Genomic DNA, 18,012 nt, shown 5'->3' with positions numbered 1-18,012 from the left:
TAGTTTACTGATATATTCCAAGAATCTTGACCACTCCTTGGCACAATAAAGGTACTTAATATTTGTTCAGTTAATTAATAAATGTTTTCTTATTAATTATTCTGATCTTTATCTCCTTAGGCCAGCCTTTACTGTTGCCATATAAGCCTTCTGGTAGTACGAAGATGTACTATGTTCCCCAATTAAGACAGATTCCTTCATCTCTGGATTCCAAGTCAGACACCACCATTGAGAGCTCACACTCAGGTACTGTGCAGAAATTATTCAAAATTTTATTTTTTGAAATTTTATTTGTGGATTGGCTGTTTAATTCTGGATGACATATGAAAGCTCAGTGCTATTTAATCTTTAAGTGAAACATGGAGCTTTTCATGACTCAGTCTCTGGTTCAGATAGGTGAGTTATTTGGTCAGATGTATTGTGTACACTCAAACATTTGATAAATATTTGAAGAAAATTGTATGAACAGTTACTTGTTTGGGTTAGTGGACTCCATCTAGGACAAAGGTTTCCGAGTTTTCTCTGTTCACAGTCACCTTAGTGTTTGGGTGATTTCTTTTCTCATCATCATGGGGATATAAATCAGCAGCAGCATATAAATACATGAAGTATTTTTTCAGATACTAAGCTATTATGTTATTAGGACATAAAAATACTTACCATTTTGATCTTACAACTTAATAAACAAAAATATTTTTGGTTTTGTGTTTGAAAGAAAACATTTTACTTTGTTCATAAATATGCATAATTACTTGCTAATGAGATATATGTGGCTATTAGGGCACAGTTTCTCAAACCTTGAGATGAAATTGGACACAACCACCCCCATTTATTGCTTTTGTTGCAGAAACTGTCAAGAATCCAACTCTGCAGAGATACAGACAGCAGCATTGAAAGGAATGTAGCAGTATCTAATGTTGGAACTTTAAACTATCTTTAGCTATTAGTTTTTGTCCTGTACACCAGATATTAAATATCACTGTTTCCCTAGAATTTTAAAATATCCCACAGCATCCCTGTGAGATCACCACAATAGAACTGCAGATTTAGAAAATGAATAGCATCCCGTGGAGGAACTGAATAAATATTTTCTGTGGAAAATTGTAAGATAAGGATACTGAGTTGGTTCATTTACATCCTAACTCTTCCCTTTGGAGACATTAACTTTAGAAAAATTGGACAGTAGTGGGAAGAGAAGATGACTCAGGGATGGTACATTGTATCCTGAGGTATACTGTCCCTATAAATAAAGTACTGAATGCATCAATTAGACAAGAAGAGATCTGTTAGCTATATACACTTGAGGTTGTCATTTATCATGTTCTGCAACTATTCTGAGAGTGAGGGAGTTGACAGTTGAAAATAATAGTTTCTTAGACCAGTAGAGCTGCTCTAGATGAAAGCCTAGGAATTGTTCTGATAGATATTGTCTATTAGTATGTTGTGATTCTATAGATATTAGAAAGATCCAACTAGAGTTTGGGGCCAAGGGCAAGTCATAAACCATTGCAGATATTTGGACCAAATAATTTCTCTCAGTTGAGAATGAGTAAACAATTGAACTCATAAAATTCTTTTAAAAACAAAAACAAAGGGACTTCCCTGGCGGTACAATGGTTAAGAATCCACCTGACAATGCAGAGGACATCGGTTCCAGCCCTGGTCTGGGAAGTTCCCACATGCCACAGAGCAACTAAGCCCGTGCCCCACAACTACTGAGCCTGCGCTTTAGAGCCTGCGAGCCACAACTACTGAGCCATGTGCCACGACTACTGAAGCCCGCACGCCTAGAGCCCATGCTCCACAACAAGAGAAGCCCGCACACTGCAACAAAGAATAGCCCCCACTCGCCGCAACTAGAGAAAGCCCGTGCACAGCACCAAAGACCCTACACAGCCAAAAATAAAATTACATAAACTAAAAACAAAACAAAAACAAAAAAACAAGGCAAAGGTAACCTCGCAAAGAAAGAGATAGATGTTAGAGATTTACTCATTAGGTCAAGTAACACTCTTAAGTAGTAACAGGATTTCATTTATATGTAAGTTCTGTGAATATAGGTACAATAGATGTTAGAGATTTACTCATTAGGTCAAGTAACACTTTTTTGTGTGTGTGTGGTATGCGGGCCTCTCACTGTTGTGGCCTCTCCCGTTGCGGAGCACAGGCTCCGGACGCACAGGCTCAGCGGCCATGGCTCACGGGCCCAGCCGCTCCGCGGCATGTGGGATCTTCCCGGACCGGGGCACGAACCCATGTCCCCTGCATCGGCAGGCGGACTCTCAACCACTGCGCCACCAGGGAAGACCCCAAACAATTTTTAATATCTCCCACCACTGTCTTTAATGTAGTCCATAATACAGTCTGACCACAAAAGTATCTGATTTTTTTGTTTAATCTGTTTTCCTGCTTCCTGGTCTTTGCTAATGCTGTAACCTCTACCTAAAATACCTTTGTTTCTTCCTCTCCATATTTCAAAAAGCCTACTTATTTTCCAAGGTACAAACTATTTTCTCCTCCTCTGAAAATGTTCCTGAGCCAGAAATTGTCTCCCTTCTAATTTATATGTCTCCTCTTATGTCATTTGCTTCTCCAGTATATTGTTGCAATATTGTACATTTCTGACAGCTTCAGTTTGACTGATGTCTCCTTCTGATTACCCTGTAACACTCCCATGGTAGTGCCTTTTTTTTTTTTTTTTTTGGTAGTGCCTTTTTTATAGAAGTGGTTTAAGAGGTAAATTTTTTGTCTTTCTTCAATCTGTACTTGTGTTAACTGTACTACTTTTCCATTTTTCTGTAGGATCCAATGATGCCATTGCTCCAGACTTCCCGGCTCAGGTGCTAGGCACAAGGGATGATGACCTGGCAGACACTGTTAACATTAAACATAAAGAGGGAATCTACAGTAAGAGGGTGGTAACTAAGGCATCCTTGTCAATGGGGAAAAAACCCTTTCAGAAAGATAATGCAGGTGACTGGATTGGCTTTGTGTATTCTGTGGCCTTTTTTTTTTTAAAAAGGAACTTCTTTCTTTCTTTCTTTCTTTCTTTCTTTCTTTCTTTCTTTCTTTATTTTTGGCTGTGTTGGTCTTCGTTTCTGTGCGAGGGCTTTCTTTAGTTGCGGCGAGCGGGGGGCACTCTTCATTGCGGTGCATGGGCCTCTCAGTATCGCGACCTCTCTTGTTGCGGAGCACAGGCTCCAGATGCGCAGGCTCAGTAGTTGTGGCTCACGGGCCCAGTTGCTCCGCGGCATGTGGGATCTTCCCAGACCAGGGCTCGAACCCGTGTCCCCTGCATTGGCAGGCAGATTCTCAACCACTGTGCCACCAGGGAAGCCCTCTGTGGCCTTTTTTTTTCCTGTTCATCTTAAATGAGAGTATTGTTCAGGCTTTCTTTTTTTTCTGCTTTGTTAATGGAAACTTTTCTCCTAGCTGTTTTATTGGATATGTACAAGAAGGAAAATATAAAATCTTTTTAAATGCTTTAGATTTTTGAAAACTGTAGACTTTATTTTCACTATGGGAAATATATTGCAACTTTTGAAATGAAATAGTATCCATTTAAGTATGTTTTAAAGACTAAAATTCATAGAAAATCTTGATTAAAATGCCTCATGAATTTATCTGTCAGATGGTACAAACTAATGTCTCATAGGTTAGATTCTGCAGGAAAGTGTATGGCTCACATGGTGTTTTAAATTTTTAAAAATTTTGCTGCCAACATCTAAAAATAAGATTTGGGGCTTCCCTTGAGAAGTCAGAATATGTAGTGGCACTCAACTTGTATTATTCCATGGCAGTTATCAGTTGACCCTGAGGCATGGTTGTCCTCTGCAGAGAGGACATACATTCTCCTGTTTGCTTCAGTCCCCACGAGTCTCGGACTCAATCCACTTCATACAACTACCTTGTCAGTCTGGTGACTGTGGGTATTTGAATTTTCATCCTTGCCCCCAGATATAGGTCCCACTGTTTTATAAAAGCTTTTAATCTTTAGGAATCTGCATGATTGTTTTTCCTTTGCATCCCTGACATTGTGCTTCTTTAACTGATGCACAATAGTATTTATTAAATAAAAATTCCAGGAGCCACTGAAATTTCTACATGTATACTTGCATGTGTTGCTTTGTTGCATTTACAGTTTTTTATTCCTGTGCATAGCTATTAGGCAAATAGGACCTACTGATCCCGGGGCAGTACTCAGACATAGGCTGGCTCTATGTTCCAGTTTTGGCATAGTGTTAATGACTTCATGTGATGTTGTTAATGCTTTTATGAGGAAACCGAATGAAAGGCTGCTTGCTAAAGTGCACACATTTATTCTTCCAGATAACTTTTTGTTGCACTGAAAAGCATTTTGAAGTCTTTTGAAATAAGATAAAAGAAGTACATCTGCCAGTTAACGTTGAGGCTGCCAAGTAAATAGAAAGGCAAATATTTTTGCAAAATGTAGTTCATAAATAAAAACTCTCATATACAAGCTATATATTAGTGGTAATTTGGTACATATAGATAACCCTGTGATCCCACTGTCAGACAATTGAGAAGGAGGTGGATGTAGAAAAATTGGCAGGGAACAAAGTGATAGACTAAGGGAACTCCATCAGAAGTCTGCACAATGAACTTACCAAATATAACTCACCTCTAGTTTGCATTTGGTAAGGATGATGTGTGTGAAATAAGTTAGGCTTTGTTCACTGAGGGACCCCTATAACTTCCCACTTGTTATGTGGGTCCACTGCTACTATTATTGTTGGTCTATTTCCAAACTTAACATCCTAAGGAGAAGTCCTCTTATTTCACCGTTTGGAGAAGCCCAGCCTCAGAGCCTCTCACTTTAAAGGATTTAGAAGAATAGGGGGAAGATACTTGCTGGGGAAAATTGAATAGTGACTTCTGTATAATAGCTAAGTGAGCCCATTAAATATATCAGAAGTAAAAATCTCAGTAGAAGGATTGGAATATAAAAGTGAGGAAATCTGTTAGGAAACAACATAAAAAGAAGGGAAAATGAAAAAAAATTCAAGATTGGCCCCAGAGGGTCAACATCAAAAACAGATGTTCCATAGAGATAGTAGAGAAGATAGAAAAGAAGAACTCAAAGGACTAGTATAGGAATAAATTCCAAAACTGAAGGATATGAATTTCCATGCTAATAGGAATTGTCATGTACATAAAAATCCACACCAAGGCACATGACCTTGAAATTTTGAAACACTGGCAAGGAAAGAGATTCTGAAAGCTTCCAGAAAGAAAACAGGTACCATATAAAGAAATGCAAATTAGACTGACATTAAGCTTTTCAAAAATAATACATGGAACTAGAAACCAAAGGAGTGATGCCTTGAAATTCTGAGGGAAAATTATTTCACTAAATAAAATGAAGGAGTAGATTTAATTTTTTTTAAAGGAAAACATGGGATGGAGGAAATGGGGCCAACATAGAAGAGGGGGGAAAGGAATTGCCATTGCAGCAGTGGTACAGAAGATCTAGAACAAGTTCAGATTGAGGACTGTAAGAAAAAGGTCGAGTTGATAGAATACCTTATGTAGTTGACTGTATTTAGAAGAGATTTTCAATTCTATTTACATTTATGAGGATGATGTAGGGATTGGTATATAGAAACATAGCAAATGCAAAAATAGGCAATTATTAACTCCTCAGTAAAAGCAAAACTTTGTAAAAGAAAATAAATGTGATTACGGTATACTAGTTGGTTTAACTGAATAATAGAAACATAACACAATCACTGAATATTGATTTAATCATCATGACTACAATTTACCTAATATATAAACAATGAACATTAATATAGGGCTAAAACTTTTCAGAAGATAGATTGAGGGAATATGGGTGTGACAGGAAAGTTCTATAAAAGGTAAATCCATGTTGATCATAGAAGGAAATAAAAAATAATTTCTGGAACTAAAAAGGATACAGCAATATAAAGGCATGTTATTTGGAAACAAGGATAGTGATACTAGAAGAAATGGCTAAATAAATTGGTGGTATTTGAAAACTGTTGATTTCTGTTATAAGTTTACTGGAACTATTTGACTTTCAAAACCATTTGTATATGTTCTTTTGATTAGATTACAGTTTATTTTGCCTTACCTCCCAAAACATGGAAGAGATGGAAAATGATATATTTGGCAAATACTAACTAAAATAAAGCTAATGAGCAATGTTAATATTGACAAAATAAAATTCCAGGCCAAAAAATATTAATATATATTATGAGTTTACCTCATAATAACAAAAGTCTCAAATATACCAATAAGATAAAATTTGAGTTTATTTTCTTTTACTCAAACTTGTATGCAGGAAAAATGACAGGAAAATATAGGTAAACCCAACAATACATATCTATCAGAAAGTGAGAGACCAGGAAAGAAAATTAAAGTAGACAAGATTTAAAAATGGAATTTAAAAGTTTGACTTACTATAGAGAACTTTTCATTTTTTTAAGAACACACGGAACACTTAGAAAAATTGATGAAGCTGTTGGTTTTGAAGAATTGATGTTCAAACAGAACAGCTTCTTTGACTACAGTGTAGCTAAAGTAGAACTCAACAATAAAAACATGGAATAACAAAATGAAACAAAAATCTGTTTTATGGGTTAAGTAGTAATCCCCCCAAAATTCATGTCCACAGGAAACTTCAGAATGTGATGTTATTTGGACATAGGGTCTTTGCAAATGTCATTAGTTAAAGATCTCTAGGTTATATCATCCTGGATGTAGGGTGGGCCTTAAATCCAATGATTAGTGTACTTATAAAAAGAGGAGAGGAGGCCATGTGAAGACAGGAGCAGAGATTGGAATTATGCTGTCCGAAGCCAGGAGCACTAGGGGTCACTAGAAGCTGGAAGAGACAAGGAAAGATTCTCCCAGATAGACTTTTGAGAGACCATGTTCCTGCTGACACTTTGATTTCGACTTCTAAACTCCAGATCTGTGGGAGAATACATTTATTTTGTTTTAAGCCACTCAGTTTGTAGTAATTTATTGTGGCAGCCCTAGGAAACTAATATACCTAATATGTAAATATTATATATATATACTAATATAATAAACATGTATTTGAAAATTTAAAAATGTAATTCTAAGTAACTCAGAAGTTAAAGTCATACTGGAAGTTACAATATATTTAAAACTAAATAATAATAAAATTCTGCTATCAAAATGTATAGAAGATAGCCAAAGTGATTAGGGGTAACGTTACACCCTTAAATACAAATAATAAAAAATTGAAAAAGATTCTAGAAGGTTTACACTACCAAGTATCAAAACTTATTATGAAACTTTAGTAATTAAGACAGTGTGATGTTGGCACAAGAATAAATAGGCTGACCATAGAAGAGAATACTCCAGATTCACATATATGGACACCTGATTTACAGTAAAGGTACCACTGCAGTATGGTGGGGGAAAAGATGATCTTTTCAGTAAAATGATGTTAGGTAAATTGGATGTTAGGAAAAAAATAGAACTATGACCCCCCTACATTACACTGTACACCAAAATCAATTCTTTATACTTCAGATTTAAATATGAAAGGCATCGATAGATGGATAGGTCAGTCTTCTGCAAGAAAATACAGAGGAGTATGTCCTCACAATCTTGGAATGGGAAAACATTTATTAAATTGGATCCCCACCCCCAAAAAATAGTAGCCATAAAAAAAAAAACTGACAGATATGCCACATTAAATTAAGGGATTCTATTAATTAAACACCAAATAAAAGAGTAAAAGGCAAGCCACAGAGTGGGGAAGATATTTACAATACATATCTCATAAAGGACTTCTATCCAGAATATAAAAAGAACTCATACAAATAGTATGAAAAAGTTAGGCAATCCAATTTTTAAAAAGGACAGAAGGCTTGAATAGGTACTTTTTATAAAAGAGACTATCCAGTAGCCAATGAACGTATGCAAAATATTCAACTTAATTCATCAACAGGGAATTGCAAATTAAGACCACAGTAAGATATCTCTGCATACCCATTAAAATGGCTGAAATGAAAAAGTTAATACTGTGTTGGTAAGAATATAGAACAAACAGTACTTATTCACTGCTGGTAAGAATGTAAATTGGTAGAGTGACCTTGGAAAGCAATTTGCCATTATCTACTAAGTTACACAAAAGCATAACAGAGCAGTTCTGTTCCTAACTATATACTCCACAGGAAAGGATGTGCGTGAGCACCAAGACATACATGAATATTCTTTTTTTTTTTTTTTACTTTTACAGTTTAATTTGCAAACAATTTTTATAACAAATTATTTTTAACCAAATCATATCTTGAAAACTGTTGATATAGAAAACCCAGGGGAAAAGTGAACTGTTCATTGTGGAAGGCCTTAAATTACATTATTACAGTAGAAAATACAGGAGGTAGAAGATAAGTGAAAAGACTAATGCAACATTAAATTCAAATCTGTAGCTCCTGTAGCTACTTAAAACATGGTTTCAGAAACTAAATCCAACATTTCCAGTAACCGTAGAAACAGTTAAAATTTGCCATGAAAGCCCTTATATCGTGCTTGATATAGGGAGGTAGGAAGATGTAAGAACCAGGACACAGGAGACATGATATTTTATCTACAACTCCTGTTTGCTTTACTGAGGGTGTAGTTTCAAATTCAGTCACCTCCTTCAGCTTCAGACTCAGATTCTTCTTAAGCATTTTTGAGCCGCTCTACAAACTTTTTCATTTGTTCAAGGAAGACACTTTTCCCCTTGGCAACATGTGCATCTTTATACCACTTCAGAATGGGTTCTTCACTCAGAACTTCAGCTTTATAAAAAAGCACCACTATTTTCTGGAAGGCTTTCATGAAATGAATGTTGTCATAGCAATACTCCTGAATCTTCAGTTACAGAATCAGCGCAGACTGACCTTGAGTTGTAAAGGCAGCAAGTAGAGGGCTGTATTGCTTCAAGTGCTTGATGGCTTGCTCTGCTACAAGCTCCTCTTTTTTGTTCCATTCCACGGTGCTCATTACACTGGACCATACTATTCCAATGACAGCTGGTTCTGGGATGTTGTTTTTCTTCACCTCCTCCTTGACATACAAAATTGTATCCTTAAATGGATCACCACGGGACATCTGTTCTTGAAGTTCTTTCTGGAGTTCCTTACGAGCTCCTATGGTTTGCTGATTCCAAACATACTGTGAAAGCTCTTTCAAGCCTGCCTCAGTAAAATACTTTGTGAAGTGTTCAACGCTTTGTTTATTGGCAGGAAAAAGTTCCATCAGTCTGTTATCCATGCTCACTTTCCAAAGACTTGGAGCTACTGCATTGATATCTTTTTCATTTATCCATGATTTAAAGAGCTTTACAGCAAAAGCTGCTGAAACCCCTTCTTTAACCAAATTCTCATGATAAAGGCTATTAAGAATGGATGCATTAAGTGTTCCATTAGCCAGAATAACACCAGTCAACATAGCCAGCTTGTTCCTCTCCGACTCTGAAAAACCCTTTAAGAACAGCAGCAGCTTTTTAACTTCCATCTTCAAAACTTTTCTCCAGGTATTTGTAGCACCTGATTAACTTGTTAAAAACCTGAGCAAATGCTTGCATGGTCTCTAGGTCCTCTTGTGCTGCAAACACACTAACATCTGTACGCATCATGTCATCTGCCAGTGTACCACCTGGGGCCAGCATTCCACCGGCCACCAGAATGTCAAAGAGTGTTTCTGCATATCGGCGATAGTCAAGTTTTGCTCCAGAAGCATCAAGAAACTTTGCTACTGCTTCCAAATCAGTACCAGTTTCAGTTAAGCCTTGAATAATACAGTCTTGAAACTGAGTAGGGTCAAACCTCTCTTTTTCATCTCTTTTTCTGGTTTTAAAACGCTGGCCTGATAGCGTTGCCTTTTGCTGCTTTTGATTATTCATAAAAGACACCCGAATTTAAGGCGAAGAGAAAAGAACCAGAAATCCCGGAGGTGGCGGCAACTGTGGCGGTGTCTCCTCTGCCACATGAATATTCTTTACAGCAGTTTTTGTAATAGCTCCAAACTGGCAATTACCCTGATGCCATTATTTTTATATTTATTATGCCATTATTTTTCCAGTAGTATGAGTGAATTGTACCATATTAACACTGTTGAATAGTAACCAGTAAATGAGACTGAGTAAAAGACAAATATATGTTTTAACACTTAACGAATCTGACAAATATAATGTAAGAGAAGAAAGCAAGACATAAAGGCTATGTGCTGTATTATTCCATTTATATAAAGTTCAGATATATAAGTAATTTGTTGCATTTAAAATGGGGTGTTATGCTCAGCCTGAGGGAGATTGAAAGAATGAGGGGAGAGCATATAGGGTTATATAGGCAGATTTTTTTTTTTTTTACCTGGGTACATGTTCACTTTTTAACAATTAACTGAGTTCTCTGTGCATTTTTTGATACATGTCTTCTGATACATAATGCAAAAGATTTTTTAAGATACTTTTTTTAAAAACAACAAAAAATAAGTACTTAGAAATGAATCTAACAAAGGACATGAAAAACTAGAGAAAATGATAAAGCTTCATTGAAATATATTAAGGAAGACTTAAATAAATTCAATGAATTGCTACTCAAAATTCCAGTAGATTTTTTCATAGAACTTGACAGGCTGATTCCAAAATTTTTTTGGAAATTCAAGAAGTATATTTAAAGAATAAGGTAAGGGAACTTGCTATACCAGACATCAAAAGACGTGTGTGTGTGTGTGTGTGTGTGTGTGTGTGTGTGTGTGTACACATATATAAAATTTATATATAATTTATATATATATATAATATATATGTTTAAGACCTCACTTGCAAAGGAATAAACAAAGAAAAGTGGAACAACATGTTGACCCAGAAACACACCCATGAATGTGGAAACTAATATATGAAACAGATGACATAACAATCCTGGAGAAAGGGTGAACTATTCAATAGTGTTTGGACCATTGATTATATATGTAAGAAAAAATAAAATCAGATAGATCCCTGCTGCACATTAAACAAAAATGTAGTCCAAATGATATTAAATGTAAAAAGAAAACTTTAAGCTTTTAGAATTCAGATGACCTTTGACCATGAAAGAATGATTTCTTAAATAAGACACACAAAGCACAGACCGTGAAGGAAAAAGAAAATAAGTGGTATTATTAAAATGAAAAATTTTGTGCACCGAAAGACATCATAAATAATTCAAAGACAAGACACAGACTGAGAGAAGATATTTGAAACTCATACAACCTACAAAGAAATTTTATAGTAATGTTCATTGTAATGCTTTTCAGTATTAAACAATTAGAGGGCTTCCCTGGTGGCGCAGTAGTTGAGAGTCTGCCTGCCGATGCAGGGGACACGGGTTCGTGCCCCGGTCTGGGAAGATCCCACATGCTGCGGAGCGGCTGGGCCTGTGAGCCATGGCCACTGAGCCTGCACGTCCGGAGCCTTTGCTCCGCAATGGGAGAGGCCACAACAGTGAGAGGCCCGCGTACCACCAAAAAAAAAAAAAAAAAAAAAAAAATTAGAAATAGCCTAAAGTTTACCAACAGGTGAAAATTGATATATTAATTCCATAGAATTCTACATAACACTGAGAATGAGTTAATTAGAGTCACTATGAGTAAATCCCCCAGTCGTAATACTGAGTGTAAAAGGCAAGTTATTTAAAGGTACACAGAGTATTATACCCTTTATATAAAGTTTAAAGACACGCAAAACCATCCAGTACATTGTTGACTAATACATGCAGCACTGTATAGTAAAAAGTTCAAGAACATCCTTGAGATTGACGAACTCTAAATTGAGCTTAAGGTTGCTACTGAAAAGAGAGAATGGTATCATTGAGGCTTTACACAGGGTATCATTATCATTATATCATTATATCTGTAATGTTTTATCTTATTTCTTAAGCTCTATAGTAGACACATTGGTGTTCATTATGTTGTTTTTCGTAATCTCTATTGCCTTTCTGACTGCTTTGTTGAAAAATATTCATTCTTAGAGATAGGAAATGAATCTCTTGTCAATCCATTGTAAAAAACATATAACCGTATTAACTGCTTGATAACTGTATCCTAGTTGTTGTATTGGTGATTTTTAATTTATTTACCAACATTATTATTTTGCACTTGCGTTTTCTCATACAATAAAAAAGAAAAGAAAGCTTCCCTGGTGGCGCAGTGGTTGAGAGTCCACCTGCCGATGCAGGGGACACAGGTTTGTGCCCCGGTCTGGGAAGATCCCACATGCCGTGGAGCGGCTGGGCCCGTGAGCCATGGCCACTGAGCCTGCGCGTCCGGAGCCTGTGCTTCACAATGGGAGAGGCCACAACAGTGAGAGGCCCGCGTACCACAAAAAAAAAAAAAGAAAAGAAAAGAGCTGATTTTAAAAGACCAATAAGGTAGATAAATCTCTAGCAAGTATGACCAAGAAAAACAGAAGGAAAATAGAAAGCATTAGACAAATTTAACCTCAGGAGATTTTAAAGAATTATATAAGTACTATATATAAAATCTAGATGATATAGATGCTTTTCTAGGATTATATGAAATATCAAAATTTGCCCCCTAAGTGACAAAAATTTTGAATAGTCTTGTTCAGATGTACTTTGCTACTTTGAAAGATACCTGATCTGGATTTTTTTTTTAAACTGTTGCATCAAAACAGCAAAGAACAGATTTTGTTTAAAGTGATTGTACACAGAAAAATATGGAGAACTTTCCAAACCCCCCAAAACTGTCATATGTTATAAAGTCCTTAAAACTGTCACAGCTTTTACATGGTTGAGCCTAAGAGATGCTTTTTTTCCTAATATATAAAGAGGTTTTTGTTTTGGTTTTTGTTTGGGGTGGAAGGGGTGGATTACTTGCTTGTGTTATCTTTTCCTTCTCCCTGGGATCAAATGACATCATTATTCCAGATGCTCAAGTTCAAGTTCTTACCACTGGGGATGAGGACCTCTCAGACAAAAACCAGAAAAAGGAGATCTACAGTGAAAGGGCAGTGACCGAGGCTTCTCGATCTGAAGAAAAAGAATCCTTGCAGAAAGACATTACAGGTAGTGGAACTGAATCATCTGCCTATTGTTTTATTCTGACCTTCTAAAATGAATATAAATAGAAAAATATTATATATTCTTGCTCTCTTCAACCCTCCATCTTGTTCATATGTGAAATAGGATGTTAGCTGCAACTTTTGGTGTACCCTGGCAGGTAAAACTAACATTTTTAAAGCTCCTTGAGATATTTTTGGAGAACTTTATGAATATTATACACAAATTAATCGCATTGCCAGAAATTCACATAATGGACTTTTAAAAACTCTACTGATAAAAACATTTGTTGCCATGAGATGCTAATTCTCTAATAAAATTGTTTTATATAGGCCTTTGTTCTTCAGGAATTTAGCTTGTTTACTTCCTAACTACCTTCCCAGTTAATTTACTTTGGTAGGACTGTGCTGATTAAAAATGCCTGTAAAAGTGTGTTTCGTTTAGGATAGTTTTGGCTCTGAGAGATGAAAACAAAAACAAAATGACATTGGCTTAAAGAAGACAGAAAAGAGTATCAGGGAACAAAGCTCTTTCTCTCCTTTTGCTTCAACATTTTAGCCTCCATTCTCATGCTGTAGTTGTCAGACACGTATTCCAGCCAGCAAAAAGGAAAACAAAGGAAAAAGAGGGCTTCCCTGGTGGCGCAGTGGTTGGGAGTCCCCCTGCCAATGCAGGGGACACGGGTTCGTGCCCCGGTCCGGGAGGATCCCACATTCGTGCCCTGGTCCGGGAGGATCCCACATGCTGCGGAGCGGCTGGGCCCATGAGCCGTGGCCGCTGAGCCTGTGCGTCCGGAGCCTGTGCTCCGCAATGGGAGAGGCCACAGCAGTGAGAGGCCCGTGTACCACAAAAAAAAAAAAAAAAAAAAAAAAAGGATAAAGAAAAAAGTGTATTTCTTCCTTTAAATACTTCTCAAAAGTTAAATGTACCATTCCCCTTCCATCCTATTGGCCAGACTTATTCACATGGTCACACCAACCTATGTTGCCCGGGAGGCTGGGAAATATAATCTCTATTATGGTATGCCCAGATAAATCAGGTTCTATTTTAGAGGAAAAGGAAAATGGATTTCAGAGGACAGCTGGTAGTCTGCCACAAGTATAAATAGAAACATATTTTGGAGTATAATTAGCCACTTCTCTTTTTTGTGTATTGATTCTTTTTCAGAAGTTATATTGTATTCTGGGCAAATATTGTATTTGAAAACTTACCAGCTTTTTTGCTGTTTTTAAACAAATGCTTCAGAAAAAGTTTTGATCATGTTAATTTCCTCATCAAAAAGTTTTCATTGCCCTTGAAAATAAAAACTAGGACTTCGCTGGTGGTGCAGTGGTTAAGAATCCGCCTGCCAAAGCAGGGGACACGGGTTCGAGCCCTCCTGTGCTCCGCAGCAAGAGAAGCCACCGCAATGAGAAGCCTGCGCAAAAAAAAAAAAGAATGAAAACTAAATTTTTTAGCCTAGTCTTTCAGAACAGTAGAATGGGCTCCCAAAGAACTTTTCAAATGCTAATTTTTCTCTCTTTGCCTTACAAATTCTATAATCTAATAAATTATATACTTGCACTGTTTCTTAGATGTTCAGTTGCTTTCCTGATTCCATTTTTTTCATATGTAGTCACCTTTGCCCAAAATGCTTTTCTCTTTCCATCTCTTTTTTTTTTTTTTTTTTTGCGGTACGTGGACCTCTCACTGTTGCGGCCTCTCCCGTTGCGGAGCACAGGCTCCGGACGTGCAGGCTCAGCGGCCATGGCTCATGGGCCCAGCCGCTTTGTGGCATAGGGGATCTTCCTGGACCGGGGCACGAACCTGTGTCCCCTGCATCGGCCGGCGGACTCTCAACCACTATGCCACCAGGGAAGCCCTCCATCTCACTTTTTTTTTGTTTTAAACATCTTTATTGGAGTATAATTGCTTTACAATGGTGTGTTAGTTTCTGCTTTATAACAAAGTGAATCAGCTATACATATACATATATCCCCGTATCTCCTCCCTCTTGTGTCTCCCACCCTCCCTATCCCACCCCTCTAGGTGGTCATATAGCACTGAGTTGATCTCCCTGTGCTATGCGGCTGCTTCCCACTAGCTATCTATTTTACATTTGGTAGTGTATATAAGTCCATGCCACTCTCTCACTTCGTCCCATCTTACCCTTCCCCCTCCCCGTGTCCTCAAGTCTGTTCTCTACGTCTGTGTCTTTATTCCTGTCCTGCATCCATCTCACTGTTTATCCAGCGTAACTATCTTCTCACACTAGTAGATGCTTGAGAGGTATTTTAAAATAATTTTTGTCAGCTTCCTGTCTGAATCTTGATTTTCCTCTCTTAGGTTCCAGTGCTGCTGCTGCTTCAGAGCAGTCAGCTCAACTACAAGACACGAAGATTGTTAATCTACCAGACACTAAAGCCACTAAACAGAAAGAGGAGATCCACAGTAAGAGGACAGTTCCTAAGGAAGGCTGGCCCGAAGAGAAGAAATCCTTGCAAATAGATATTGCAGGTAATGGGGAGTGGGGTAGGGGGTGTGAGAGAGAGAGAGCATGCGCACGCAAACGCCTGTGTCTATGTGTTTCCACTTAATTCTGATGAGACTGTAGTCTCACAATTTAAACAGAGTTCCATTTTTTTATTTTTTGCTTTCTTATGCATATCACTTCAGTGCTTCTCTGTCTGTGTGGATGTATGTATTTATTTGTAAGATAATTGTTACTTCTGGGAAAAGATACTGGCAATTTAGAAACAAAATTACAATTAAATACTCAAGGCTGATAGTATTAGAAGTGAAGTATCATGTCTCAACACTGAAACAGCAGAAAGCTTAAGGCATTCCAGATGACTGTGACAAAGACAGAAAGAACCTCAATACAAACTTTTTAAAAATTACGATAAAAAGGACCCAAGATCAAATCTATTTATGTTTACCCATGGCCCCCTTTCTCTAATAACATAAAAGAAAACTGTATAGGACACAAGCCGTTACTACCTAGCTGTCAAACTTTATGTCTTAGAGGAATATAGAACAGTATCCAGATAAGAAAAGAAAGGAGTCAAGAAGCTAATCTGTGGATACTGTATTTTGAAAATAGTCCTCGTGCAGCTGCTAACATCAAGAATGTATTAGGTGGATGATTTTCCATAAGGGCACCAAGACTACACAGTAGGAAAAGAATAGTCTCTTCAACAGATGGTGTTGGAAACCTGGATATCCACGTGCAAAAGAATTAATTTGGACCATTACCTTTTACCATATACAAAATTAACTCAAAATGGATCAAAGATCCAAACAGAAGAGCTAAAATTATAAAACTCTTAGAAGAAAACGTGGGGGAAAAGCTTCATGACATTGGATTTGGCAATGATTTCTTGGATATGACACCAAAAGTATAGGCAACAAAAGCAAAAATAAATAAATTATACTGTATCAGAATTTAAAACTCTGCTTCAAAGGATACAATCAACAGAGTTAAAAGACAACCTGTGGAATAGGAGAAAGTATTTGCAAATCATGATAAGTGATGAATATCCAGATTATATATGGAACTTCTAAAACTCAACAACAAAGAAACCCAATTTAAAAATTGGTAAAGGACTCGAATAGACAATTCTCCAGGGAGTATTTATGAATGGCCGACAAGTATATGAAAAGATGCTTAATATCACTAATCATCAGAGAAATGCAAATCAAAACCACAATGAGATACTACTGCACACCTATTAGGATGGGTACTATCAAAAGAACAGAAAATATCAGTTGTTGGCAAGGAGGCAGAGAAATTGGAACCCTTGTGCACTGTTGGTGGAAATATAAAATGTCACAGCCATTATGGAAAACAGTATGGAGGTTCCTAAAAAATTAAAAATAGAATAACGATATGATACAACAATCCCACTTCTGGGTGTATATCCAAAGGAATTCAAAGCAGGATCTCAGAGATATCTGCACACCCATGTTCATTGCAGCATTACTCACAATAATCAAGATATGTCCATCAGCAGATGAATGGATAAATATGTGTGGATAAATGGATAAAAATGTGATATATATACAATAGAATGTTATGCAGCCTTAAAAAAAAGAAAATCCTGTCACACGCTATAACTTAGGTGAATCTCAAGGACCTTGTGCTGAGTGAAATAAGCCAGTCACAAAAAGATAAACATTGTATATTCTACCTATAGGAAGTATCTGAAATAGTGAAAATCTTAGAAACAAAGTAGAAAAGTGGCTGCCAACGGCTGGGGAGAGAAAGGAGGGAAAATTAATGTTTATTGGGTGTAGAGTTTCAGTGTTGCAAGATGAAGATGTTCTAGAGATCTGTTGTGCAACAGTGTGAACATACTTAACACTGCTGAACTGTATGCTTAAAAATTGGTTAAGATGGTAAATTTAATCTTCTGTGTTTATCACACACAAAAAAGAATGTATAAGATGAAAAAACAACATTGCAACTCTGCAGTGGGTAGTCTAGGAGACATAGCTTGGAAAAGAAAGATGGAAACATAACCTGCAGAAACATACTCTAGACCAGGCCGCACAGAGGAGGTGAGTGGCGGGCGAGCGAGCGAAACTTCACCTGCAGCTCCCTATCGCTCCCCATTCCTCATGTTACCGCCTGAACCATCCCCCTACCCCCCACCCCCATCTGTGGAAAAATTGTCTTCCATGACACCGGTCCCTGGTGCCAAAAAAGTTGTGGACTGCTGCCCTAGAGGACCCTCAAGGAGAAATGGATAATACAGAACACTAGGGAGCTTGAACACACATACTTAGCCCATAACAGACCATGGAAATGAAATTTAAAAAAAAAAAAAAAAAGCGTTAGAGAAACATCTGGAAATAATGAGGTTGATGTGTATAAATGTTTGTATGCTTTTTAAAAAAAACCTTTCAAATGATCATAGAACATTTTTTTCAACAGCTTTTTTGATATGTAATGCACATATATAAT

At 37.1% G+C, this 18,012-nt stretch overlaps 1 protein-coding gene and 1 pseudogene across 7 annotated transcripts in view; one reads left to right on the top strand and one right to left on the bottom strand.

Annotated features, from left to right (window-relative positions):
* The window catches only part of ALMS1 (ALMS1 centrosome and basal body associated protein), a 220,524-nt gene that overhangs the window by 145,346 nt on the left and 57,166 nt on the right, over positions 1 to 18,012 (top strand). For all 6 annotated transcript variants that reach the window (XM_079940071.1, XM_079940069.1, XM_079940068.1 and 3 more), the window contains 4 exons: positions 121 to 246; positions 2,803 to 2,973; positions 12,936 to 13,073; positions 15,393 to 15,563. In XM_079940071.1, coding sequence (XP_079796197.1) covers positions 121 to 246; positions 2,803 to 2,973; positions 12,936 to 13,073; positions 15,393 to 15,563 — 606 coding nt within the window. The remainder of the gene's footprint in view (positions 1 to 120; positions 247 to 2,802; positions 2,974 to 12,935; positions 13,074 to 15,392; positions 15,564 to 18,012) is intronic.
* Positions 4,359 to 10,712, bottom strand: LOC307195708 (eIF5-mimic protein 2-like; annotated as a pseudogene). Its single transcript has one exon. The product of its transcript is annotated as an eIF5-mimic protein 2-like (transcript).

Source organism: Stenella coeruleoalba (genome assembly GCF_951394435.1).
Source record: "Stenella coeruleoalba genome assembly, chromosome: 13".
Lineage (NCBI taxonomy): Eukaryota > Metazoa > Chordata > Mammalia > Artiodactyla > Delphinidae > Stenella > Stenella coeruleoalba.
This window is presented reverse-complemented; position numbering and strand designations above follow the sequence as displayed.